General features: G+C 41.4%; 1 protein-coding gene across 2 annotated transcripts in view; it reads right to left on the bottom strand.

Annotated features, from left to right (window-relative positions):
* Positions 1 to 607: 607 nt before the first annotated feature.
* LOC306777742 (uncharacterized protein) overlaps positions 608 to 25,364 on the bottom strand; it is a 119,964-nt gene continuing 95,207 nt past the window's right edge. Inside the window, exons 5-31 of one of the 2 annotated variants that reach the window (XM_079268991.1) lie at positions 23,866 to 23,892; positions 23,754 to 23,780; positions 21,463 to 21,489; positions 20,584 to 20,610; positions 16,488 to 16,562; positions 14,910 to 15,026; positions 12,693 to 12,719; positions 12,542 to 12,568; positions 12,330 to 12,383; positions 12,184 to 12,243; positions 12,007 to 12,051; positions 11,842 to 11,919; positions 11,625 to 11,648; positions 7,306 to 7,350; positions 6,734 to 6,778; positions 6,561 to 6,641; positions 6,422 to 6,475; positions 6,207 to 6,272; positions 6,079 to 6,105; positions 5,942 to 6,001; positions 5,788 to 5,859; positions 5,669 to 5,695; positions 5,490 to 5,543; positions 5,300 to 5,386; positions 5,023 to 5,121; positions 3,815 to 3,853; positions 608 to 3,014 (exon numbers count right to left, since the gene is read on the bottom strand). In XM_079268991.1, the coding sequence (XP_079125117.1) occupies positions 2,964 to 3,014; positions 3,815 to 3,853; positions 5,023 to 5,121; positions 5,300 to 5,386; positions 5,490 to 5,543; positions 5,669 to 5,695; positions 5,788 to 5,859; positions 5,942 to 6,001; positions 6,079 to 6,105; positions 6,207 to 6,272; positions 6,422 to 6,475; positions 6,561 to 6,641; positions 6,734 to 6,778; positions 7,306 to 7,350; positions 11,625 to 11,648; positions 11,842 to 11,919; positions 12,007 to 12,051; positions 12,184 to 12,243; positions 12,330 to 12,383; positions 12,542 to 12,568; positions 12,693 to 12,719; positions 14,910 to 15,026; positions 16,488 to 16,562; positions 20,584 to 20,610; positions 21,463 to 21,489; positions 23,754 to 23,780; positions 23,866 to 23,892 (1,422 nt within the window). In that variant the 3' untranslated portion in view covers positions 608 to 2,963. The remainder of the gene's footprint in view (positions 3,015 to 3,814; positions 3,854 to 5,022; positions 5,122 to 5,299; positions 5,387 to 5,489; positions 5,544 to 5,668; positions 5,696 to 5,787; positions 5,860 to 5,941; positions 6,002 to 6,078; positions 6,106 to 6,206; positions 6,273 to 6,421; positions 6,476 to 6,560; positions 6,642 to 6,733; positions 6,779 to 7,305; positions 7,351 to 11,624; positions 11,649 to 11,841; positions 11,920 to 12,006; positions 12,052 to 12,183; positions 12,244 to 12,329; positions 12,384 to 12,541; positions 12,569 to 12,692; positions 12,720 to 14,909; positions 15,027 to 16,487; positions 16,563 to 20,583; positions 20,611 to 21,462; positions 21,490 to 23,753; positions 23,781 to 23,865; positions 23,893 to 25,364) is intronic. The other variant, XM_079268990.1, reaches the window with a different exon arrangement.

Below are 25,364 nucleotides of genomic sequence, written 5' to 3' on the forward strand. Positions count from 1 at the left end.
ATACGATACTTTGCTTTGTAATTGGCCTACCTGCAAAACCAAGAACATCCCCATCTATTAGCTTCAGCTTTACCTTGTGTTTTGTGCTGATTAAACATCAGCATAGTATCATTGTCAATGTGAGCGTGTTCGCTTGGTGATGTTAGCATTTAGCTCAATGCACTTCTGTCCCTGAACACAGCCTCACATACAATAGCTGCTATGGCTGGAGACTGTGTCACATATTTTAAGAGATTGTTAAACTTTAGAAATGTAGGAAAGATTTCCACTGTTAATCATTCAACTGTTGCTTTCAGTCTTGCAAGAGTCTGAGGCTGTGAGGAAAGCTGCTGTCTCTTCTAATGTATTGCATGAACTAGAGCTCACACGGCAGCCTTCCCTCACGGTGTGCTGGCCTTTGTGTAAATATGTATTACATGCATGTCTTTAAATTACACCATATATTCTGGTATTGTTCTTTTTATATTATGCCTCTATTGTGTTACTTTGTGTATTTTGCACAGCCTCTTTGTTTTTTCTCTCATTGCATTGTGTATACATGCAGTATGAGGTAGGGATGGCAGAACATCTTAATATTATATTAATGTTAAATGAATGAAACTGAATATTTTTACATGATTATGATTTAATGGACAAAAACAACATACAACTGGAGAGTTTACTTCAGTCTACATGTTTAGTTGACCAAATTTCACGTTGTACGTTTTTATACAAGTAATTACAAAAATAGCTTAATTCCTTTTCAACCAAATACACAACCAAAAGTCATTCTCACAAAAATCAAGCTAATACTGTGACACTGACTAAAACACACAACTGTATTCAGACACTGTGCCATTTACTGACTCCATCACACCTTAAAACTGAAATTGATAGAATCTGCAAAAGAAATAAACACATATGGTATACGTTAAGTGGCAGATAACCATCAAGTTACAGTGAAATGATGCTAAGAACTGTGTGGTTTACAGTTAAAACCATTCTGCTTACAATAACTTCTCAGTCAACAAACATTTGTTTGTGATTCTCAAATAAAGTTTGTATGCCAGCTATTCTATCCTAATGAAATGCAACTCATTGACAGATTTTTTTTTATTTTTATAGAAAAGGTCACTAAAATACCTTTAACTTTATAAATGAGTGGTGCAGTATAGGTGTAATATTTGATGTAGTCTACGGATCTCTCCTACGAAAGTAAAAACATTGAGTGGGACTGTTCATCATATTTATCCCACTGATATGGACATAAATTGAGAGATGTCAGTAATTCAACTTCTCACTGACATGTGGCCGATATCATTGAGACATAATGTGAGAATGTTAATTTGAAGATCTTGTGTACGATCATACTTGAAAAAAACAACCTGTTTGTGGTTGTGGGCCATAATTGGAATTAGCAATGTTTAGCAACCTGTATGTCCATGTTGAACGAAGATCATCCACCAATAAAACATTCAGATTCTCCCGTTCATATCCAGACGAACAATGAACACGTTGTAAATGATTGATCGTCAGTCACACCTAGCGCTCGACCAGAATATACATTTCTGAATGCTATTCATATCGTATTAAAAAGTGAAACTAATATCTACGTAGACTAAGAAACATAACCAGAATTTTCCATTCATGTGTATGTATTTCTGCCCATGTCCACAGGACCAAATAATGAGTCCATGTAATCTCTGTCCTGTATACATGTAGCTAAATATTTGATAATAGTCAGTAAACCCAAGTTTTCTTTATGTTCAACATTCCTTTAAACAATGATACGTGTGTTACGGTGGATATGTGTGTGGTTTTCCAAATGGATATGCAGAGTATAGCTTTAAAACGGGTACATTAAAGTATATAAGCAAGGACCAAGGAAATATTCCATCTGAGAAAAATGTATTTGAAAGACCAAAACACACCAGTAAAAGTCATCCGATAGTAAAGACTTGAAACTTTTTTGTGATAATTGAAAAAAGCACTGACAGTCATAAACCATTGTCGTCTACTGCTGAAAAAAAGAGACCTTGAAAACAATGGTTGTGTATACATTTGATTTAAATTTCATACTTCAGTCTGTTAGTCCTTAAATCCAAATAATTATATTGATTCAAAAATATCAAACAAACACACATTTAAGTCAGCAGCAAGAACTTACACTTTCCAGAGCAAACTGGGCAACAGTAAATCAAACATGTCTTCATCGGTGATTAAAGGATATTGATCACTTAAAATGCAGCAAAATTACAGAGAAAAATGATTTGACTGGCAATTATTTGTCAAGGCAAGAAAAACACTGGTTTAATACCAATAATGTAAATAGTTCCTTCAAATCTGGCCTTGAAGTTTCACCATCGATATATTTCCCAAACATGGCAATGCACAGGAATGCAAAATGTAACCGGACAAAAGCTGGTAAGAACATAACAAAAGAAAACAGGTCACCACTGCCACAAGTGCAAGTCTTAAAAAGGTAGACTCACCGACTTTTCTGAGTGGCTTGTTCAAATGGAAATACTGTTAAAGACTGCTTATCGCAAATGAAAATGAATCTACTTTAGTTTGAGCTTTCAGTGAGGAAGTCATAAATCAGTCAGGATGCTAAACAACACTGTGCTTTGTTATGATCATGCATTTAACTAGTGAGAACCTTTACAAAAGAGCCATGCAAGAGATCGCCACAACTTGTCCAAAGTATCTGTGCAGTATATGCTTCCTTATGTGCCAGTGACGTCAGTGACTCCCAAACAACTTTGACTGGTTATGAAGCTATTGTGCAACATCATCAGCCGCAGGTGTGTCTTTGCTTCTCAGGTGAGTGTGGAAATGCAGGGTTCTCTGTCGCCTCCCCCCTCCCAAGAGTTCAGTATGTCATTGAGGCATTACATGGCTCCCTCTGCTTCATAAAAGGCCAATCTGCCCCTCGTGCTCTCTGCCTGTTTATGTGTCCTTTCTCCACCAGGCGCCACGCCCATTCAGGGCTGAGAGAGACGCTTGCGTTTGAGCTTCTGTCTCGCCATTGCCTCCTTTCAGAAAACAGAGAGAGAAGAGGAGAGTTCTGACCCACATTCCTCCAGCAGCCACTCCCAAAGAGATCTGTCCATCCAGCCACGCATCCGTGAGACTGGGTGAGTGCACACACCATTATGTCCATACAGCGGTCATGATTACAATCAGGCAGCAACTCAGGCTTTGTTAGTGAGGCCGCTAGACTGTCAAGGCACTCCAACACTGTCGTCTGGACTGTCCTTCAAAGTAAGAGTCCAACTGCCAGTTCAGTTTATTGTCTTCAAAACCACAGCTGCATTCTCAACAACACTGGATCTCTAAAGTTTAAAAAAGTTTTTGTAATACTGTAGACTCAAAAAATGTCCTTGTTAAAATAAATCTCAATATATTATATAAAATGTTTTATGAAAAAAGGAAAAAAAAGGGAGTGGGTTGTGTAGTATTCAACTGCAATATATACCATATCAATATGTACAGATTCCATGCTGCTGGTTAGTCATCACTGCAAAAGAAGAATAGTAGGGATTCATTATTAGTGGCATATCAAATCAAAATCCAAACATAAATAACTATTGATCTGCATGCTTTATGATTACAAGCTCACACACTGTAATATACTTACAAAATGCCCCTGTATCAAATCAGATTCAAGCAATTAATTTAATGCTGACACTTTATGAGTATTAATATATGTGTTGGTTGCACATTGTGTTAGCTTTTTACTACTCCCTGACTGTGCCATCTGCTGTCTCATAATGTAATGCCACTCCTTTAATTAGTGAACAACACGTTTTAAAAATAACCTCTTAACACTCACCTTGTGCCAGCAGCCTGGTATGGGCAGCCCATCCTGTCCCTGCAGAGAAAGAACAGCAGTGGAATGTTTACAAGCCGGAAAATGTCATGTGATGTGTGCTGAAACACACCTTACAGTCATGCAACAACTGTGAGAATGTCCAAGGTGTGCCCTCTCTATCAGCAAACTGATGTTGTAAAATAAAGCAAAGGTGGGGGCTGAGCTCTAAAAAATACAAAATTCAGCCAAATGAGAATAATAAAAAACGGAAGACTTAATTAAGTTAATTCCCAGTTGTTTCTATCCTATTTTATTCAAAGGAATAGTTGACATTGTGGGGAGCAATTTGGGAAATATTTGTATTTGCTTTCCGGCAGAGATTTAGATGAAGATTGATCCCACTCTCATATCTTTATCTATCTCGATGTTAAATATGAGGCTACTACTTGTAGCTGTTAGCTTAGCTTAGCTTAAAGACTGGTACCAAGGGGCAACAGCTAGCCTGGCTCTTAAAGGGACAGTGTGTCGCATTTTATGGCATATAGCTGTGTGGTTGCAGATTGCAACAAACTGAATACCCCTCCACTCACCCCCCCCCCCTTTCCACGACAACAGTACAATTATATTATGTTTAACAAATTAGAGGTGCTGCTCGGCAGATTTTTTTACTTTGAGCAGAGCCAGACAGTTTCCCCCTGTTGCCAGTCTTTATGCTAAGCTAAGCAAACGTATCACAGATGTGTGGTATCGATGCGCTCATCTACATTTTACACCATAAAGCAAATAATCATATTTTGAAAAAAAAGATTACAAAAAACAGAACTATTGATTTGTGATGGCAATCAGTTGCTCTCTATGTATGCGTCTATTTCTGTATTTTTAAAATCTTGTCAGTTACAATAATGTTCCATGTTTGTAACCAGGTGTCTTCCATCCCATCATTTCACACATTAAAAGCAAGATATCAAATCATATAGATACAGATCAGGCATAGACACAATCTTATCTAAAAGCCAGTTAGTATTGAAACCGTTTTATATTACTGTCTATTATCTGTGAATGTCTCTTCACAGTGAATACTGAACTAGACATAATGAAGTATGTGAAGTTTGTGACTAACAGAACATGCATAACAGAGTTTGAGAGATTGAATAGAAAATAGCAAGATGCAAAAATAGTTATGCAAGAGGAGGAGGAGGAGGAGGAGGAAGGAGATAGAGATACTGTACCACAGGACAGGGGGCCTCAGGGCCGGAAGGAGGAAGAGGAGGAGATGGAGGAGAAGAAAGCCCTTCCTCCTTAGACACATCTTTACTCTCATTGCAACCCTGTCAGCATGTTACACATTCACAGCATTGAGGAGAAACACAGAGGAAACACAGAGGAAATGACAGAAACAGTGTTGAGAGAAGAGAGCAGGGAAGTACTGTATAAGGTGAGAGGAAAGTTATAATGTGCAGTATTACAGTGTGTGTGTGTGTGTGTGTGTGTGTGGATGTGACATACCACAGGACAGGGCTGGTCCAGGCCTGGAGGACCCTGCTCTCCCTTCTGGCCCTTTAGACCCCTCTTTCCCACTGATCCTCGGTCACCCTGAACGCGAAGAGGAAGGGGGGAAAACATTGAGGATAAAATATTGAATTGGTAGTATTTTAATTAAAATAATGAAATATATATTTTTGCGTTCTGAACTAACCTTGTCTCCTCTTTCCCCTCGTTCACCTTTCCCTCCCATCAGACCCGGGAAACCCTGGAGATAATACGGGAAGCATACGGGTCAGACGGCAAGTTATCACTTGACATAAATTCAAGTTAAATACAATTGAAAATGATCAAATTGAAAATATCAAGATCGATTCCCAGCGAAACACTCACGTCTAGTCCAGGCTCCCCTGATCTGCCCTGCAAACACACATTCACAGATATAAATCACAATGAATGTTTTATTCAAGACAATTTAGTTGAGACATTAAGGGAGGTGATCAGGTGCTTACTTTTTCTCCCTTCGCACCTGGAAGACCCACGAACCCTGCAGACCCAGTTGCGCCCTGGGGACCGTCTAATCCCTGCAGTTAAAAAGTACATTATCATCACTGTGTCATGTCTGGGTTTAGCATGTTTTATTATGATGAAAATGGGTTTTCTTACTCTGAGTCCAGGAGCACCATATTCCCCTTTCTCTCCCTTTATCCCGAATCCAGGCTCACCCTGCATTACAAGGACAGGAACACTGAGCACCCAACATGTCCAAGCCTTCACCACATACTATGATCTTGCAGTCTTACCTTAGGACCAGGCATACCATGCAGCCCCTGAAAAACACGGGTGAGTGAGTGCGACAGCTACAGATGCAAACAACAAACTTGACTTGAACATTTTCTACCTGGATTTGGAAAGAGATTAAAATACTCACCATAGATCCAGGGGACCCGGGAACCCCTGGTGGGCCAGGTGGGCCTGGTTGCGAAATCATCTGAACCTGAAGATTAGAAAAGTCAGAGATTTACAAAATGGTAACAAATGGCCAAAAACACACCCAATTACTGGTAAAGTCCTTTCAGCCGTTGTCTGCACTGATCTGATACACATACATGAGGGAACGTTGTATTGCATGTGTGCTTCACTAACCAGGTTGTCTTCTATTCTGCAGTCGCCTTTCTCTCCTTTGTGTCCGTCCATACCCTGACCCACAAAAAGCAAGATGAACTCCCAGCTGTTTATGTACTTTCCACTGTTTGTGTGTCAGAGAAACATGTTTACTACTTACAGCGGGCCCAGAGAGTCCCATCTCTCCCTTCTCTCCTCTCTCGCCAGCTGGTCCTGTCTCACCTATGTCACCTCTAGGTCCCTGCAGACAAAGAATCGTGAGTCAGTTCAATAATAAACACAAACGATGGTAGAAGACATTCAGTCCGCCAGTGTGTCATTTTGCAACCATACCGTCTCCCCATCGACTCCCCCTGGCCCAGGTAAACCAAGCTCACCCTGGAAGATGACAAACAGAGAAAAGATTCATTTGATGAATATGACTTTAACACAAACTCAGGTTTAACACGCAATCTAATTAGATGTATCATATAGCCTCATTATTAGCTGGTGGGAGTGCACTGGTAGAGATCCTAAGGCTTGGGCGGTATCTATTATTCTCACCAGGGTATACTGTATTAAAAAAAACTTAAAACCTGAGCTGTTGGTGATATAAGGTATAATGGCATGATTGCCAATGTCTAGCCTACAACACTGTGTATCTAATATGTTAAATTATGAGTCAATATATATCTGTTTAAATATATATGGCCTATAGAAAGATGAATATCGGAAACAAGTGCCCGTCTCCCTTAGGTTTTTGCTGGAGGACCCGATGACACTCGTTGCAGCAGCGGACACCTATGCATCAGTGTGCTGAACGCAGCTAAATTAAATCATGTGGGTAATAAACTGCTTTTGTCGTTGGAAGAAGTCATTTTAAGATTTAGTTAAATGCGGCAATAATTTCATGATTAAGTCCTTACCTTTACCCCTGAAGAGCCTGGGGGTCCAGGTGGTCCAGGTGGACCCTGCAGAAAGAAAGAAATCGAGCGAAATATATATATATATATATATGCCCAGATAATATTTATGACGTGTCTAATGAATTAAAGTTGATCCATCCTGCACCTGCAATAATGTTTTGGCCACTTGGGGGCAGTGGAAACAAGCTGTAAACACAACATCACCACCCTTTAAGTTGATATGGTGAACTTTAAGTTGATATGGTGAACTTTAAGTTGATATGGTGAACTTTAAGTTGATATGGTGAACTTTAAGTTGATATAGTGAACTTTAAGTTGATATGGTGAACTTTAAGTTGATATGGTGAACTTTAAGTTGATATGGTGAACTTTAAGTTGATATGGTGAACTTTAAGTTGATATGGTGAACTTTAAGTTGATATAGTGAACTTTAAGTTGATATGGTGAACTTTAAGTTGATATGGTGAACTTTAAGTTGATATGGTGAACTTTAAGTTGATATAGTGAACTTTAAGTTGATATGGTGAACTTTAAGTTGATATGGTGAACTTTAAGTTGACATAGTGAACTTTAAGTTGACATAGTGAACTTTAAGTTGATATGGTGAACTTTAAGTTGATATGGTGAACTTTAAGTTGATATGGTGAACTTTAAGTTGATATGGTGAACTTTAAGTTGACATAGTGAACTTTAAGTTGATATAGTGAACTTTAAGTTGACATAGTGAACTTTAAGTTGACATAGTGAACTTTAAGTTGACATAGTGAACTTTAAGTTGATATAGTGAACTTTAAGTTGACATAGTGAACTTTAAGTTGATATAGTGAACTTTAAGTTGACATAGTGAACTTTAAGTTGATATAGTGAACTTTAAGTTGACATAGTGAACTTTAAGTTGATATAGTGAACTTTAAGTTGACATAGTGAACTTTAAGTTGACATAGTGAACTTTAAGTTGATATAGTGAACTTTAAGTTGACATAGTGAACTTTAAGTTGATATAGTGAACTTTAAGTTGACATAGTGAACTTTAAGTTGACATAGTGAACTTTAAGTTGACATAGTGAACTTTAAGTTGATATAGTGAACTTTAAGTTGACATAGTGAACTTTAAGTTGACATAGTGAACTTTAAGTTGATATAGTGAACTTTAAGTTGACATAGTGAACTTTAAGTTGACATGGTGAACTTTAAGTTGACATGGTGAACTTTAAGTTGACATGGTGAACTTTAAGTTGACATGGTGAACTTTAAGTTGACATGGTGAACTTTAAGTTGATATAGTGAACTTTAAGTTGATATAGTGAACTTTAAGTTGATATAGTGAACTTTAAGTTGATATAGTGAACTTGTGAGCAAACTATTGCTTATTTGCACATCCAGCATATATGGAGCAACATTAGCATTCCTTTGGAGTCATGTTTGAGTCCACCTGATAAATAGATGCTCAATAAGTCTCTTGTTAATCAATGTGCCATATCAACATTGAGCATTGAACATAAACTTTTATTATGACACTACATCAAAATTTGAATCCCTAATGCATCTGTAATTTCATTCCATCCATATAAAGGTGCATAGCATCATTCCAAACAGTTTTAATTATCTATGAGAGCCCTATACAAGGCTACCATCACTATGAAAACATCCACATCCGAGTTGAAATCATCAACTCTACCAACCTTCTACCAATCTTGTTCATCAGCAATAAACGTAACTAATTCTGTACGGAAGGCATAAAATCTTAGCCAATCAGAGGCAGAGTAGGGCGGGTCTTTGGGGAATGTGGGTGAGAAAATAATTAGTCAAACTACCTTAAATATCAGACCATTTCCAAAAAACTCTCTTGCACCCTTTTGCTAGTGTGCTGTTGGATCAGTGGTGGAAAAACTCCCCCATCAGGCTTGAACATGAACAAAAGAACAAGGCTGATTGATTACTCAACGCAAGCCTGACAGTAAACACATCTTTCATTCTGTTCACTGATCACAACCACCTTGAAGCAATTTCACTTGACAAAGATTGTGCTGAATGGGGTTTGCGGTACCCAACAATAGCCTGGCATCATGTTCAATTATGTTGATTGTTTTGATGTGGGATGAGACCGTTGCACAAAAGGAGGAGAATCAAAACAGTCCTGTGACCTTATGCAACACTATGGATGAAGAATAGCATATCATATCCATCCCATGTTTTCTTCTACGCTGGTAAATGAGTGAAGGTCCCTGAAATTACGCTCCTTAATCTCTACATGCTCAATACTACACGTTTTACTTCTCCCTCTGAAGTCCTCCGACATCTTGAAGTCATAAAAAACGAACCCATGTTGCCTCCCGGATGTGCAGATGCAGACTCTCTTCCTTTTTCCAATTTCTAAATTTCTGTTTATCATCCATTTCATCATGGAAACCAATAGATGTTTACAAACAACTGTTTGATCTGAGATATTCCATCAATTGAAAGTGAAGGCTTTTCATGCAAATAATTACACAAAAAGCTGTAAAATGAATGACAGTAACAGGCAACCAATCCCAGCATGGTTCTTCACCAAATTCATCATCACGGATGAAACCAATACGGCTTCTCACACAAACAAGTGAATGGATAATAACACGAGCTGGGTGGCCAATGAGCACTCCCCGCTTGATGGATACAACTCTAGCTGAGACCTTGCGTGTGATTTGATGGCAACTGACCCGCGTTGGCAAAAGGCTTCCGATAAGATCTCAGGTTCGTGTTTGCACGGACCCCTTTATAACTGTCTCACGCTGTTGTCTACAGCTTTGCATGCAGGAGCACATTTCAGATCAGGTCCGAGGGGACCCGGCGCAGAGTGGTTTTTAATCAAATACACATTCCACTGCAGAGATAGCCATCTGTTATTAGCATGTAGCACGGTACATGGAATCAAAGGGTGGCGTGTAGGGGGCCGATATGAAACTGAGACTGTGGCGACGATGAGGGGTTCCCCTCCTTTGCTTTCTAATGCATTCCCCTTGTGCACTCGGTTATGTGGAACACAAATGCATTGTTTAAAAAACACCATGCTGCCCTATAGCGAGTTACAGCCACATATCTTGTGAGGCACGTTGGAAACATGAAAACACACTCGGAACAGGATAGCAAAAAGCTGGTGATTTTTCTGCATGATTAAGCACGCTTCTTTCGGCTGCATGTTATCTGATAGAAGAGCACAGCTGTGCCATATTTGCTGGGGCTGTGAGTTTTTATCCCATTTGAATACACAAGAGAGCCTGGTAGACTAGTAGACCAGGGACATTCAGTGATGCTCTTTAGATGTATAGCCTCTAGAGCAGTGGTTCTCAAACTTTTTCTGTCGCGCCCCACTTTGGAGGAAGAAAAATGTTCATGCCCCACCGCCCCAACAAAATTGTAACAAAATGGTCTGTGTTGAATTTTTATTGAAACAACATGTTGTGACTCCTCCATCTTAGCTTTTTCAAATAATAGAACAAAGAAAATTGCAATCACTAAACCAGATTGCTCCATCAGACAAAAACAAATAAAATGTGCAATCACTTTTTTAGAACAATGCAAATAAAGTTATATCTGTGCAAAAAAAAACTACAATTTGGCAAAAAATAGCTTATTGCAATTGGCTGCAATTAACCTGTTTTGCACTAACCATCTTTTCAAGACAACAATAAAGTGCAACCTGTGAAAAACTAAACAAAACAAGTTTCATACTATCCGCAGCTAGTTTTCAGACATAAAACACAGACTGGTCTCTCCTCATCTCCTACCGTGTTCACTGTGAAACCCAGAGCAAGATAGTCATCATATGTTCTTCTTGGCTGCTTGCCGTTCGTCTCGGATGCATCGCTTGCGGTTGCTTTTCTGTTCCCGCCAAATGTCTCTTCATTTGGAACACTAAGCCACACATGTGAGTCGCCAAGGATCATGGCCGTCGCGGCGTAACGTAAACATTCACACAAAAGTACAGGCATTTGGCCATGTATTTATTAATTACTTAAAAAAAACAAAAAAGTTTTTTTATTTTTTTGAAATACAAAAATTCTGCATTTCCCCCTGCGCCCCACCTGTAATACCACCGCGACCCACTAGTGGGGCGCGCCCCACAGTTTGAGAACCACTGCTCTAGAGTGAGATCCAATACATCTGAAGTGTGTAGTTCTGGGTGGCGGGCATCTACAAAAACATATAGATCCACTGGCTGAAGCAGGTGTGATAAGATGCGAATACACACGGGCTGTGTGCTTATGCAAGTCTGTGTGATCATTACAGGTGTTAGTTACTGATCACTCCACCAAAACCATGCAGAAATAATGCCAGATTACCGAAATACTGATGGTGTCGATGGCCTGTCAAGAAGAAAAGGGCGACGTGTTCAGTTTTTGCGGTTTCGAAAAGAAAACAGTGCTTCTTACCACTCGACCATTGCTGGGCTTGTTGAAGTTTTCCCCTGACGCCCAACTTGAGATTCAGAGATAAATGTCTGATGGAATATATAATGCAACCATTTATCTGGTCTCATTGCGCTTTGATATCACTCACCTGGAAAGCGTCGAGAAGCTTCCCATTGAAGTCGATAATGTCTGAGGAGCCTGTTGATCCTTTTTCACCAGGATAACCCTGAAGCAGAGACAGGTAAACATGACTGAGAGATACACAAACAACTGAAGATAATCACAATACAAGTGTTTCTGTTCATACACATACCATGGGTCCCTGTTGTCCTTGCTCTCCTATTTCCCCTTTGTCTCCCTGTTTGATCACACATACGGCATATTATGGTGGAGCTCTCTCAGACAATAGATATTTTAAAGGTTTTAAAGAGTGTAGTATTTCGTGTTTATGTGTGTATTGTTTAAATGCAATTTCATATCGGTTTTCTACCTTCAATCCTGGGAGTCCATCCATGCCTCTCTCTCCTTTTCCTCCCGTACCGGACTCGCCCTGTTGTCACACACAGTAAACCATCAACACAATGCATGAAAAGACAGACACATTAAAATACTTTAATGAGTGACGCTTATCCGTACCTTCGCTCCTGGAGAACCCTGTGGTCCCGGATAGCCGGACTCACCATCTTGTCCCTGTCAATTCATAAAAGTCCATAAATGTCAAAAGTGCAAACTTTTGGTCACATGATGCTTCTGCAGCAAAACAGCAGAATGTTACAAGACACTTGGGGGAAAACAAGAAGTAAGGAAATTGAGTTGACTCAAGGTGAGACATCTAGTAATGATCGTACCGGCTTCCCAGGAAATCCTTGTGTCCCCTGAAGCAGAAATATAATAGTTTACCATATTTATCCAGAGACAGACAAATGATCACCCCAGACTTATAATAGTTATCCATGAACAACAATCAGATAGCTCGAACTGGATTTGAACTGAACTCACCTCAACGCCATCACGACCTGGAAAACCCTGAGGGGGACAGAGGAGAAACTTAGTCACTCGACTTCAGGTCAACATACATTAAAGAGTCAAACCACTTTAGCCACTAGATGTCAGTGTGTAACAAGGCATGACCAGTCCATGGACTTGAGTACTTAGCCAACTGACAAGTGACAAATAAAAACAAGATAGGAATGATTTCATATGCTATGGCCGTCGCAGTCTCAACCCAATTGAACTCCTACGGGAGATTTCTGGTGTTTTAGACAGCGCTCTCCACCGGCATCATCAAAACACTCAATGACAAAATACTGTTTTCTCCTTCAATTTGCAATAGATGACTACGGAGCCCTGGCCAGAACTCGGTGTGTGATGATGAGCGATAACCCAACACAAACATTGGATGGAGTATTCCGTGTCGGCATCTGCCTTTCGGTGGTTTGGTGGCTTATTTAGGTAAACTGACCTATCGTGGCAGTTTGTGAGGACCAGGTGGACGTGTGCTTGGAGCAGCTAAACATCTGCTGTGAACTCATCCATGGCATAGACCACTTACTGGGATCTATTGCAAGAGCTCTCTCTCTCTCTCTCTCTCTCTCTCTCTCTCTCTCTCTCTCTCTCTCTCTCTCTCTCTCTCTCTCTCTCTCTCTCTCTCTCTCTCTCTCTCTCTCTCTCTCTCTCTCTCTCTCTCTCTCTCTCTCTCTCTCTCTCTGTTTACTTGATCACTCACTGCACTGCTGTAAATGCATGCTATTAAATGGAGGTTATTAGCCTTCCACTCTGTCCTCATATTTTAGAATAATGTGAAGAAGCTACTCGGATGTGCTCCAGCTGGTTTTCTTCCTCCTGCTCTCTGCCAGCACATACAAACTGTCATCCTGATCCTCTCTACTGCTATGTGGTCCTCTTTTATTTCCATCCTCAGTTGCTCCAGCAGCTTTCCAACCTCCTTTCTCACCCCTCTTACGTCCTGCTTGTCTTTTGATCTTTCCTACACAGCAGCGGCAAACAAATCACTGTTGCAAATTATTTTTTAGCACTTTTCTTTTCAATCTTGAGCGCAGAAAAAAGATGGATGAAGACCAGTTCAGGTGTCAGATGCATTTCCACAAATGAACAAGCCTAAATTTGCTTTCAATTATTTCCTGAAGTTAGATATGTTATTTATTACGGACACACAGCAGTTTCAGGTGGCCGACTCGCTCACTTTCTCCTGCTCAGCCCACTCAGACATCTGCCCACAACATGGAGCGGCTCTTTCGCCACTCTGTTTTGTTTTTGCAATGCCTTTAATCAACTTGAAGAATATATCAGAAATCAACTAGGCTGCAGGACGACCCCCTCTCTTCGACCCGTCTGCTTTTAGTCATTTTCTGAGCTGTGCTGGCTTTCTCTTTTGTCGGTTCTGCGTAATCTCTCAACTCACCCACAGTGACATATTACTTCAGTCCTATTGCTGCCCTGTTCCAGTTGAGGGTAACACAAAATGCATTCCTTCACTTGATTAAACAACAATTACCTTCATGGCCTCTTTCTCTCTCTCCCACAACCACAGCTTTAAGCTGCCGCTGCATGTGAACTAAACTCTGGGAAGCAGAAAGGTAATTTTGAGAAACATAAACTGCCTTTAGGCGAGGAGCACAACTATTGTTTGGCGAGGCCGGCAAACTGCCCATGAACTCGCCGCAGTGCCATATCGGTTTCTGGGGTGCACAGCAACACAGTCGTGGTACAGGAGGGTGGGAGAATGAGGGGCGTGTTGGGGAACTTTGTGGCGACCGTCTTACACAAACCAGATGAGGCCAACACGAGGAGGCGAGGAGTAGAGTTGCTATTCTGGAAGCTTTTAGGTAAGCCACAGCTCACTGGCAAGAGAATTTGGGTTCGTTGCAATTCACTGCAGAGACCCTTACCCCTTTAATACATGTGTATAAATGCACATTCACTCACAGCATACACACACATATTTGCAATCTATCTCAACCTGGGGTTGAACCCTACCAGGTCAACACAATTGGAGTAACGGCAGTCCCTGATGACTGAGGTGTTTCACATCACTGCATTCTTTGTGGTGCGACCTCAGTTAGAGATTGAGCAAAAGGCGGAGAATGATGAAGGAGGACGAGAATAACAGCAACAAAGTGTGGGTGTGTATGGGTGCATTGTTTCATGTAGTGGGTCTACATTTGACTCTTGCGATGCATGAGGAGAAGCTCTCACCGGCTCGCCTGCAGGGCCACGTGGCCCGTCCTTGCCCGTGTTCCCAGGGGGGCCTCGGGGACCTGGGGGACCTGGAGGACCAGGAGGACCAGCGGGTCCAGCCTGGCCTTGGTCACCCTGATGAAAAAGAACAAGAAAAACACAGAAGAATAAGGGAAAGAAATACAAGAACAAATGTATTTCATCCATGAAAAAGCAAAGCATTCTTTCTTAATAGTTGTTCGTCTTCAGCTTCACACATTCGGCTGATAGCGAGCAACATTCATTTGGAGCCATGTTCGTGTCCATCGAAGTCCAATATTCACCCTTCTTTTAGCTCTTTTTAGTTTCCACTAACTCCCGGGGGAAACCTGCTGTTTAGCTGCTCAATACTCCAGCAGATAGTTGCTGACTTTGTTTACCTCTCTTTGTGCTGGTTATACGGTGGGTTTAAAGGGGTTTTCATGAAAACAGCTGAAACAGGCGAAAACAAAGCTAGAATGGTGCAAGTCAATCAAAACAGTAAGCTTGTAGATCGGAAAATACCAAGACAATGAGCTAAAAGATGAGCTGAGGAGAGTTGAGGTTGATGATAAAAAGTATAATTGAACTTTTCCAGCATTAGCATGTAGCTTATTAGCTTAATTTGCTAGTCATCCCATGTCATATAAATGATGGAGTCTTAAAAAGTGACACTTGGAGACTGGAGTTGGCCAATAGCAGCAGTCCTCATCTGGTGAGTCAGACTAATATTTAGTCACAAAGTGAAACACACCCATGCTGACAAATGCACTCTCACACACAGGAAATCATTAATTAAGGACAACGTCATCTGTTGAATGAGGTGTTTCTTTTCTGTTCATGTTTCAGAAAACAAAAATTGAAGCGTCACCTGACTTCTATCAAAGACCGTTTCATCACTGGATCTACATCTAACTGGGGGCAAGTCTTGTTCTGATGACTTCCACCCTCATGCTTAGGCCAAACAGAACCCATTAACGCCCTAGAAGTCCTGCTCACCACAGAAGGGCATGTGCTGTAGGCCCAGTGTTGTATCAACAGTCACATGGTGACACATTTCCTCTGCACTCTCTCATCTCTATATACGAACATGTGGAGCATCTGCTTTGTTGCGGCAAGCAACATGGTACAGCAAGCCCTTTCAAGAAAATTACATTACCAAGATCTTCAAATGGAAGACCAAATCCTTATTTTCTTGTACTGACAATTATCATGTCTCTATTAAGCGAAGGCTTGAACACAACTGTCCCCAACAAAGCTTTTCTATTCTTCTTGTAATGAGAAGCACACATTTCTGGAGGCTCTCTGAAATATGTGTGGCTGATCTTCCAAGATGTTTTGCTACATTTCTCGATGATTTAGAACTTTTGTAAACAATTAAACATAATACGTCACATTAATACAACTAAACAAGCCAGCACATTGAGGAAAATCATGAAAAAAAACCACGAAATCAATGAAATGCAACATGACTGAGAAAGTACGAAAGAAGGGCGATGCATTGCGAATCAGAACATGCATAAAAAAAGGTTCGTCAAAGTATTAAAAGTGCACACATGCACTAGCTGTGCAGTGTACCTTCAGAAAACGTCTCTGAAAACTATTGGACTGGTCTCCAGAGAGAAAGCCATGGTCATATCTGGGGAAGACCATCTGAGATGCATGAGGTGCAGCAGGGACAAGAAGTAGAAATACCGGAGAAAAAGGAAAGAGTGGAAAAAGAGAGAGAGAGGGGGGGGGGGACATGGAGCATGTTGAAGGACAAAAGAGAGGGAGAAAAGAAAGGGATGAATGAGTAAAGAAACCAGAAACCAACAGTTAATTAAGAGACTGCAGATGAGAGTCCAACCAACTGCTGCGGGGGGGACAGATGAGAGTTCAGAAGCCTCTGAAGCTGTAAGCCAAAAGAGAAAGCTCAAGGAGGGTGTTTTGCTCATTTGTCTGCAGCGATAGTGACAGATGAGCAGCCTGACAGAGAGCAGAGACGGCTGGGAGGACTGCGGGACAGCTCGCTTGGAGGAACAAACCTTGACGGTGAGAATCTGATTACTGTGCAGACCTGCATATGTGCCGTAGTTAGGAGGACCCTGAAGAGAGGAAGTGACAAGGGGAAAGGTGAATAACTTCCTGTGGCATACCAATGGGGTTGGAAAGAGCACGACAAGATATACATTTGAGAATGAACAAAAATACATCTAAAAATAAATAAATAGTGAGACACATCTTCCATTAAAACTGAGAAATACTGCTCAATCAAAACTAAGACCCAGTAACTGTCCCCTTTGTCCTTTCAGAAACTGTATCCTGGGTTTCTTGTTCAAACATGTATTTAATTTTGTGTGTGAGTGTCATTTAATGCCTCCCCTCCGTCCCTTTGCGACCAAACCAAACAGAGGTGGCTTGGCTCTTTCCAGCCGACAGACAGTAACTGTGATGATTGCCTGTCAAGCCAAAAGGAGCAGAGTTTGTCTGCCGCCACAAAGTTCGGAGCACTGTGTTGCTTCTCTAGTTGAGTTCCCTCCAAAAACACATTGAAAGAAGGATGGAGAGAGGAGGGAGGAAGAACAGCAGGGTCATAGCAGGGAGAGAAAGAGTGGAGATGCTCGTCCACTCATGAGGTTCCCGTTAACAGGCTGCGGTGAGCGCTGGATAGCTGAGGTTTTTCTGACACCGCAGACCCCTCCTCTTCCTCTCTTTGCCTACACACTCCTCTCTTCCCAATGTCACATTCACTCATTCCCACTGCTCCCACCATGGAGCCCACATACTGCACACATATGCTCCTTAAACCTCTCGTAAGAGAATAGGCTGTTTCACAGGGGGTTGATCCTTTACCTTGTTCTCATCAGACCGGCTGACACTAAGACAAACAGGCATTCAACCCCGGAGCCCCGTCTAACTATGGTCTTTTTGTAGCTGCTGCGGGGGAGGCACGAGGAGGCTTTGGCTGTGGATGAAAATCCCATCGTGGCTCATCTTTCAACCAAGCCGCCAGACAAACTTAACCATGCATTCACAACATCCTATGTTTGTGACAGTATGGAGCCTGGGAAAAATGGCCACCATCTTTTTGCCTTTCAATCCCAGTTGCTTTTGAGATCCACACGTGACCTTTTTTGACATGTTTTGGTGGTTCTATGACATCTGATTGTGTTTTAACAGCCCTGTTGTCCCGAGTTGTAATCTGTTCTGGGACCCGATTCGGCCTGAGTGCACTGAACATGATGGATTGACAGGAAGTCACAGGTTGACATAGATTCATGGCCACTTCCTGTTTTTCACATGTTTTCTCTCATCCTCTCGTAGAGTTCAGAGGTGAATCAGCGTACAATGTTGAGATCAGGGCAAAGTGATGACTGAGCTTATGTACTGATGATGATGGTACTCCCACTGCACCACCCTTTATCTGCAGTGATTCACAGCTGGTAAGAAAATCATGTTTTAAACATTCAGAGACCAAAAGCTTTTCATTTGCTAACCTATCTAGGCATATCTATAAAAATGGACCCCGATGCCAAACCTCATTCACAAATACAGTAGTTTTAGGAGCTGCAGGGTTTGTGTTGAACCAAGCCTGTCTCTAAGCGATACTCTGAGGTTTTTCGGCTGCAGACTTATCCAATGACATCCAAGCTCCAGAAGCCTCGTCCAAATGCAATATTTACTATTTGGAAGAACTATGTAATGCTGAATGCCAAAAATATTTAATTCTTGCACAAACCATCATCAACAAAATCTGAAGGGATAAGCTGGGAAACCAAATGGCGTACGCCTCGATAGGAATCAAGAATTCCTGTTATGTTTCTGAGCCGCATCATAAATACTGTTCCGCTGGGCAGCCCTGTCAAATTTACACTCGATTTGTGCTCTGCTAAAAAATAATAGTCATTCAGTGTCATTCCAATACTCGTAACACACACTGTTATGCCATTATTGTCAGGCTCCAACTCTTAGAAGATTTATGAGTATAAATCTATTTCTTATTATTTTTTATGAACATTTTATAATGGCTCGTATGGTTCCCATAATAGAGGCCACTGCCAATATGGAAGTTATATATATATATATATATATATATATATATATATATATATATATTAGCTTCTGCTATCCATGTGACTTGTTTGAATTTAGGTGTATACATATATATATTCTTTTCTTTTTCCCGACTCAGAAACTGCAACCACGGTTCCTTTTGTCAGTTGTCAATCATATATATTAATTATCCAAATTGTTGCATTCAATTATTGATCACGTGACTCATCATTTCTGTTCTACGCTATGTTTCTACAATTTATCATCCAAGGGAAAATGGAGAAACTTTGACAAAACATCCTTTGAATGGTTGGGTTTAAACCCCAAACAATGCATAAATGATCTCAGTAGCTACATTTTTTTTGCACTTGAGGAAATGTGACCGTGACCTGATATTATATTCTAAAAATAATCAAACTACAAAAACATCATTCAGGATTCTTGACCTCTTCAAAGAGTCAAATCAATCACAGGGGGCTTATTTTCAAACCACAGTGAATCAAACGGGAGGTAATTATATGTCTCATATAGCGGGTGGAATGATATCAAATGAAAAGACAACACTGACAACACGGACCAGATGCAGAGCTAGGTTACTCCGTGATACAAAGAAAACATAGTTTGGGTGAGACTAGATGGCAGCTTTGGCGCACCGCCCCAACCATTTGGTTTTGATGGTGACGTTTAAGTATTTCCATCGTTCTTTAATATCATAATTTCTCATCTCTGGCTTTGGAAATGTGGGAAACTCAAACCTCATCACAGGAGCCGAACTGCGTTGTTGGTGCAGTTGCTGGGGAAGCAGCCCAGGGTAAAAATACTTTCTTTTGAGTTATTAAAAAGTGGTCCAAGTGGTGAATGTTATGTGGGTAGCACACAATGTGACAAAACTTGTGATCAGATGTGTTTCCACGTTTATCTGTTTGCACGTGCACAATGTCCCCCCCAGCGTGACAACAGGGAAATGATGAGTCGTTTTTCAGATCTTGTAAAAATTCTACAATTTCCAATTGTAGGTCTGGTCTGGGTTTAAATCTCAGATGCGTCGGTGTAGGTTTTTTCCTGCAGTTCTAAGACACTGTCAGTTGCACGTACACATGATAGATAGCTGCAGATGTTGCTTTTGGCTACAGCCAAGTAAAGTATCTGCATTGTTCGAGTGGTATCAATCTTTTCATTTGAATCTTAAAGTGTATTTCCCAAAATGCCAAACTTTTCCTTATAACTAGTGGCTTTTTGTCATTCAGACAAAGGCATTTTGTAAATGCTTGTTACAGCTTGAATTAGATATGGACTTTGTGTTAAACTTGTAGTTCTTTCAAAATAAAATGTAAAGGGAAACTGCAAAGATTTGGAAAGTGGAAATCAGTGTGTCTCATGACCTTAAAGGCAGTGAAAAAAAGGAGATTGGCAGAGACAGAGAAAGACAAAAAGAGAAAGAAGACAAAAACTGTAAGGAAGATGGAAATGGAAGCTCATTTTTAAACTGCAAAGATTTGCTGAGGAAGAAAGAACAATCAAAGGAAAGGCCTTTTCAGCCAGGTCAGCTGTAGGGAAAGCATAGCATCTAAAATGTACATTAAACTGTCATAAACATCTCTTTTCACCTTCTCAGGCAAAGACAGAAAACATGACTTACCCTTGGTCCAACGTCTCCTTGATCACCCTGAGAGAAAAACAGGAAAATAACAATTGTCAGAAGCTATTAACACTGTAAAAGCACACAGGACGAGGCATATAATGAAATACTGCTACTGTAGAGGGCTGTGACAGAAAGGCTTAAAAACTAATACTTAAATACGGGAAGGAAGAGACTCAAAAAAAACAGATCAGGAAGTCAACATGCATAAATCATTTGATAGACCACAATCTGACGGGACGGGATGGAAGTCAAAGGAAGAGCGCACGTGCTGGGGGTTGTAGGTTCACTGATGAGGATTTGGAGTTCATGTTCTCGTCACAGAGCTACTAGCATGATTACATGAAGGGAGCCAATTTTCCAAACCCCGCTCATCATCCGTCATTTGCAACCCCCGCTCATCAAACTGAATCCTGCTCTGACAGATGCTGTTTACTGCAGTTGTTCTTGCGGCTGCGTTTATCTGGACAATTTTCGCTCGAGTGCAAAAAAACGTACACACGCTCACAAAGTGAGCCATCAGTGTGTACGCAAACGGCCGCATGCACGAGCCTCGCCTGCCAGCTCTTTCAGCTCTTACGGTCACTCACATGATCTCAGGCTGGGCAGCGGTTCACAGAGCGGGAAAACATCTGGCTATCATCGAGCCCTGCGGAAGGCCTGTAGACCTGTTTCGTGCCTTCACGTGAGAATGTGTGGAGACATACGAGCTCCTGCACAACTACATGTAATCTATGGCTCGTTTGATGGGCGTGCAGTGAAAGCGTGAACGTGGGAGGGCTGCAGAGAACACCTGTGAGGTTGTGCGTAAGTGTGTGTGTGTACAGTCAAATCATTGACTTGTCTGGCAGGGCAGTCGGAGTGCATATTGAAGCATACCTTTTCTCCCTTGGGTCCGGCTAGTCCCTGTAGGAGGGAGTAATCGGAGACAGTTGGTCAAGATAAATAATAAATGACACGCGCAAGATGTACAGTGCAGTACATCTTAAACTGGCTGCTTGCAGGGACCATTGAATCAAATGGCGAGGGGAGGCGGTAATGCAGCCGTGCCACTGAGACTTCTCTATCACAAGTCACTTCTGTCTGAACATATTTCACAATAAAAGCACCGTATGACATGAGCTTGGAGGGAGCATGCTTTTGAAGGCTTCTTTGTGAGATAAAAACAGTTTCGATGAGAGATAAAACTGAAAGGGGCAACATGTTCCTTTGTTCGGTCGTCTTCTCAGAGGGGAAGATACTTTAGACGTGGAATGCTGGACACGCTAACTGAAAACACAAGGTCTAACACAACAGGCCCATGCACTCATGTATAGGCTGAGACGCTGACACAGAGCGACACTGTGTGTTGGGCCTTTGACATTGTCTCATGAACACCAGGCCCACAGATGAGCTAAACCCTGTCGGTTGGGCTGTGCCGTGCCCTCGTCTATCTGTCTGCCTGACTCAGTCTCACAAGGACCCCAAGCGTGGCGGCACCACATACTGGGAGAACGACTGTCTCTGGTCTCCGCCGCCGCCTCTCTGAAAGCGACTACTGTGAGCAGATCTTACGTCTTACAGCCCAGACACTTTTCTCATAACTCTATTCTCTAAACTGTCTATTCTTTCCACTCATCCATTCCTGTATTTCACACACTCGTTCCCTCATTCTGCTTTCATTCAGTCTCCAAATCGGCCATGCAATCCGGTGCGATACCTCCCTCTCTGATTTGTTCCCCCTTTTCTCTCGTCTTCACTGTAGTGCGGAGCTGAGAGGGGCTCTGGGGCAGAGGATGAGCTGCAGTGTGTTAATGTGACTGGCTACATGATAACAAGCAGCAGCTTATCTCGTTCTCAGGGAAAGAAGCTGTGGAGGAGCAGGAAGAAGTGACCAGCAGTAGTAGGTGTGTAATTATCATTGGGGGTTTTCAATTTCAGTTCAGCCTCTTTAATCTTCTGGTTCCCCTGCATATACAGTCAGTCAAACATTGTTCAAATCAAGCTAACTTTATTTTTAATTCTCGTTGAGATCCCAACATTTCTAAAGGGATCCAAAATGTTGAGCAGCTCAATTTGGAAGTCGTCCTTTATTACAAATGTGTAGTTTTTGATGTCAGTTTTACGCTGGTTTTAATCTGTAATGCTTTGAGTAGGAATGTGAAATAACTTTGTGTCTGCGCTTGCAAAAGGTTTTATGTTAAAAATATCTTCTATTATTTATGTCATTTTAGAAGTGGGAAAAATAAAAGGTTTCATCATTGACCTTGTTTTTATCTCTATCCATGACACTGAATGAACTTCATCGACTGATGAATTTCTTTTTGAGTTTATGGTTGATGAACTCGTCAGTGTTCCTTTAAACTTAATTTATTCCTGTAGAATAACCCTCCGGCTCCCCTGGTCGTCATCCAACAGCAAATAAAATTGCTTTTATCCTTTATCCTCTTGTTTTCATCGCACCTAGCATCCCTTGTGTACTTAGGCGACTCTGGTCCCGTGGTATTTGTCACACCTGCTGGGGTTTTACGGCAGACGCTCGGCGATGGGGAGAGTCCTCTTTAAAGGACAGACTCAGCTTGAGGTCTCCTTTTGTAGGAAACAACAGCTTAACGTTGTTTGGAGAGGAGCTTTTCAAACAGCTCTCATTAAGCTGTGAGCGGTTTACATTTCAGCAGATGACTCGTCCTTCTCGTGGGCAAAGGAGGGGGGAGGTTAGAGAGGGTACTATAATGACTTTTTAAAGAGCCTCTGTGAGGTTATGAACCCTTTTCTCGCCCTCTCTTTTCTCACTGGCGTGTAACCCATTCGCTCTGCTTCGCCTGTTTCCACGCTACACCTGGGTGTGTCTGGAGGGCGCGGCAGGGTTTCAGGGGAAAAGTGATGGATGGGACTCAGAGGTGAAGTGCAAAGGGAATTTCAGCACCCGGTTCAGTTGAGCCATGATTCCGCCGTGGCTGTGAGCCCTGGGATGACTTAAGAGGTGGAACAAGGAACACGACAGCGACCGGGTTTTTTTTCACTCAGTTGCAATGTTCCCTTAGGACCAGTAAAGATGATTGATGAAGTTCAGCAAACCATCACCTGTCTTACAGGCCACGCGCATGAAATCTTTGCGAATGAATCGCTTCAGTGTAATTGATGTGTTGTTATTAGAAAACTAAAACAAGACAAGGTGTGTGGTGGTGTACCTGGCTTCCTTTGGGACCTGGTAAACCCTGAGATGAGAAAAACAGAATTAAAATCAAACTGTTGTCAGTCACTCGAAGCAAGTTTCACACATTTCATTATGGGAGTACTCACTGGTTTCCCATCCAAGCCAAGAGGACCCTGTTGGAGGAGAGATGAAGAAAAAGGCAAAAGAGAGCGACAAAGAACCATTAAATGACTAGTTTGCCATTTTGGGAAAAATGATTATTCACTTTCTTGCCATGAAATCGATGATGAGATTGATACCACTCTCAAGTCTCATAAACTAGAGCCACGATCGTTAGCTTAGCTAATCACTGCGACTGGTAAGGAAACAATCTACATCATCCAATAAAACCGCCGCATATCATTGGTGCACTTCAGCTTTGTACATATTAAACAAAGACATAATGTGTTGATTAGTACACTTTTTACAGACATCAGATTGGTATCACCCTCCTCATCTTACTCTCAGAAAAACAGTGAATGCATTTATTTCCAAAAAATGTTAATCTAATCCTTCCAAATATGTCTATTAGTCTGAGCAAAGAACATGATTAAGACACAGTTTGTTTTAAATCCATTGACAGCACTGTCTCCCTCCTCCAAAGTATCATAAACGGGCTGTTATTTATTAGTATTGTTGTGATGTTTGAGTCTTTTCTCCGTATATCTGAGGAGACAATGTAAGTGATCTTAAATTGGGAAAAACAGTTAAGTGGATTTGGCAAGACAAACGTTTCAAGGGAGGACAGTAAAAAGAACGTTTGTAAACAACGGAGAGAAAACAGCTGCAAATATTGGATGAAAAAGTAGGAAAATTCAGAACTTTCTTTTTTACAAATGTTCTCTGTATATCCTGCCCCGTTTAACTGTGTGTGTGTGTGTTTGTGTGCACAAGTGAGACTCAAATAATGAGACGTTTCCAGGTGGTTTGTAATTATTCTAAGATTTAGAGTGTGGTGTCCAACATAATAGACTCTGGGTGGATTTTGTCCAGCTGTAATTACATTACATTACATTACATTGTGGTGATGAGATAATCCAGCAGGCAGTTAAGTACTTTCAAAGTCCCCATCCAACCTCACCCAAGTGCTGAAACAGCAGTTGGAGTTGTCCACTTTGTTTACCTCTATAAAAACAGTCGAGGAGTCATTGAACCTCCTCTGCAAAGCAACACTCAGTTCAAAGGCACAAACCTTTAGATCCCTATTTAAACATAAAGGAACAGTTGGATCAAACTTTCCGAAAACACTTAACTGTGATGCATGCAGTAAAGGCTAATGTTGACTTCCTCCTTAATGGCCGCACTCAAAGTTAAGCAAACAGTTTTTACAGGATCCCCTGAGTCGTTGTGTTGCACAACCGCTCACAGTCCTGGTGGCTCTGCAGACTGGAAACCATCATTAACAATCGTCATCTCTGGCCTTGGATGGCTTTCACGAGTGGGGCTTCTCTCTTCATCTCCCTGTTTTAGTGGCCCCGTGGGTGCTAGCCGACCTGAGGTCTTGTAGTGAAAACCTACCACAGTGTGCTTTGATTGATGGACAGTGGGCAAGAGGAGAAGCCAGCAAGGAGGGAATGATACTTTGGAGACGCTCTCATTAATAGTT

This window comes from Melanostigma gelatinosum, assembly GCF_949748355.1.
Source record: "Melanostigma gelatinosum genome assembly, chromosome: 5".
NCBI classification, from domain to species: domain Eukaryota; kingdom Metazoa; phylum Chordata; class Actinopteri; order Perciformes; family Zoarcidae; genus Melanostigma; species Melanostigma gelatinosum.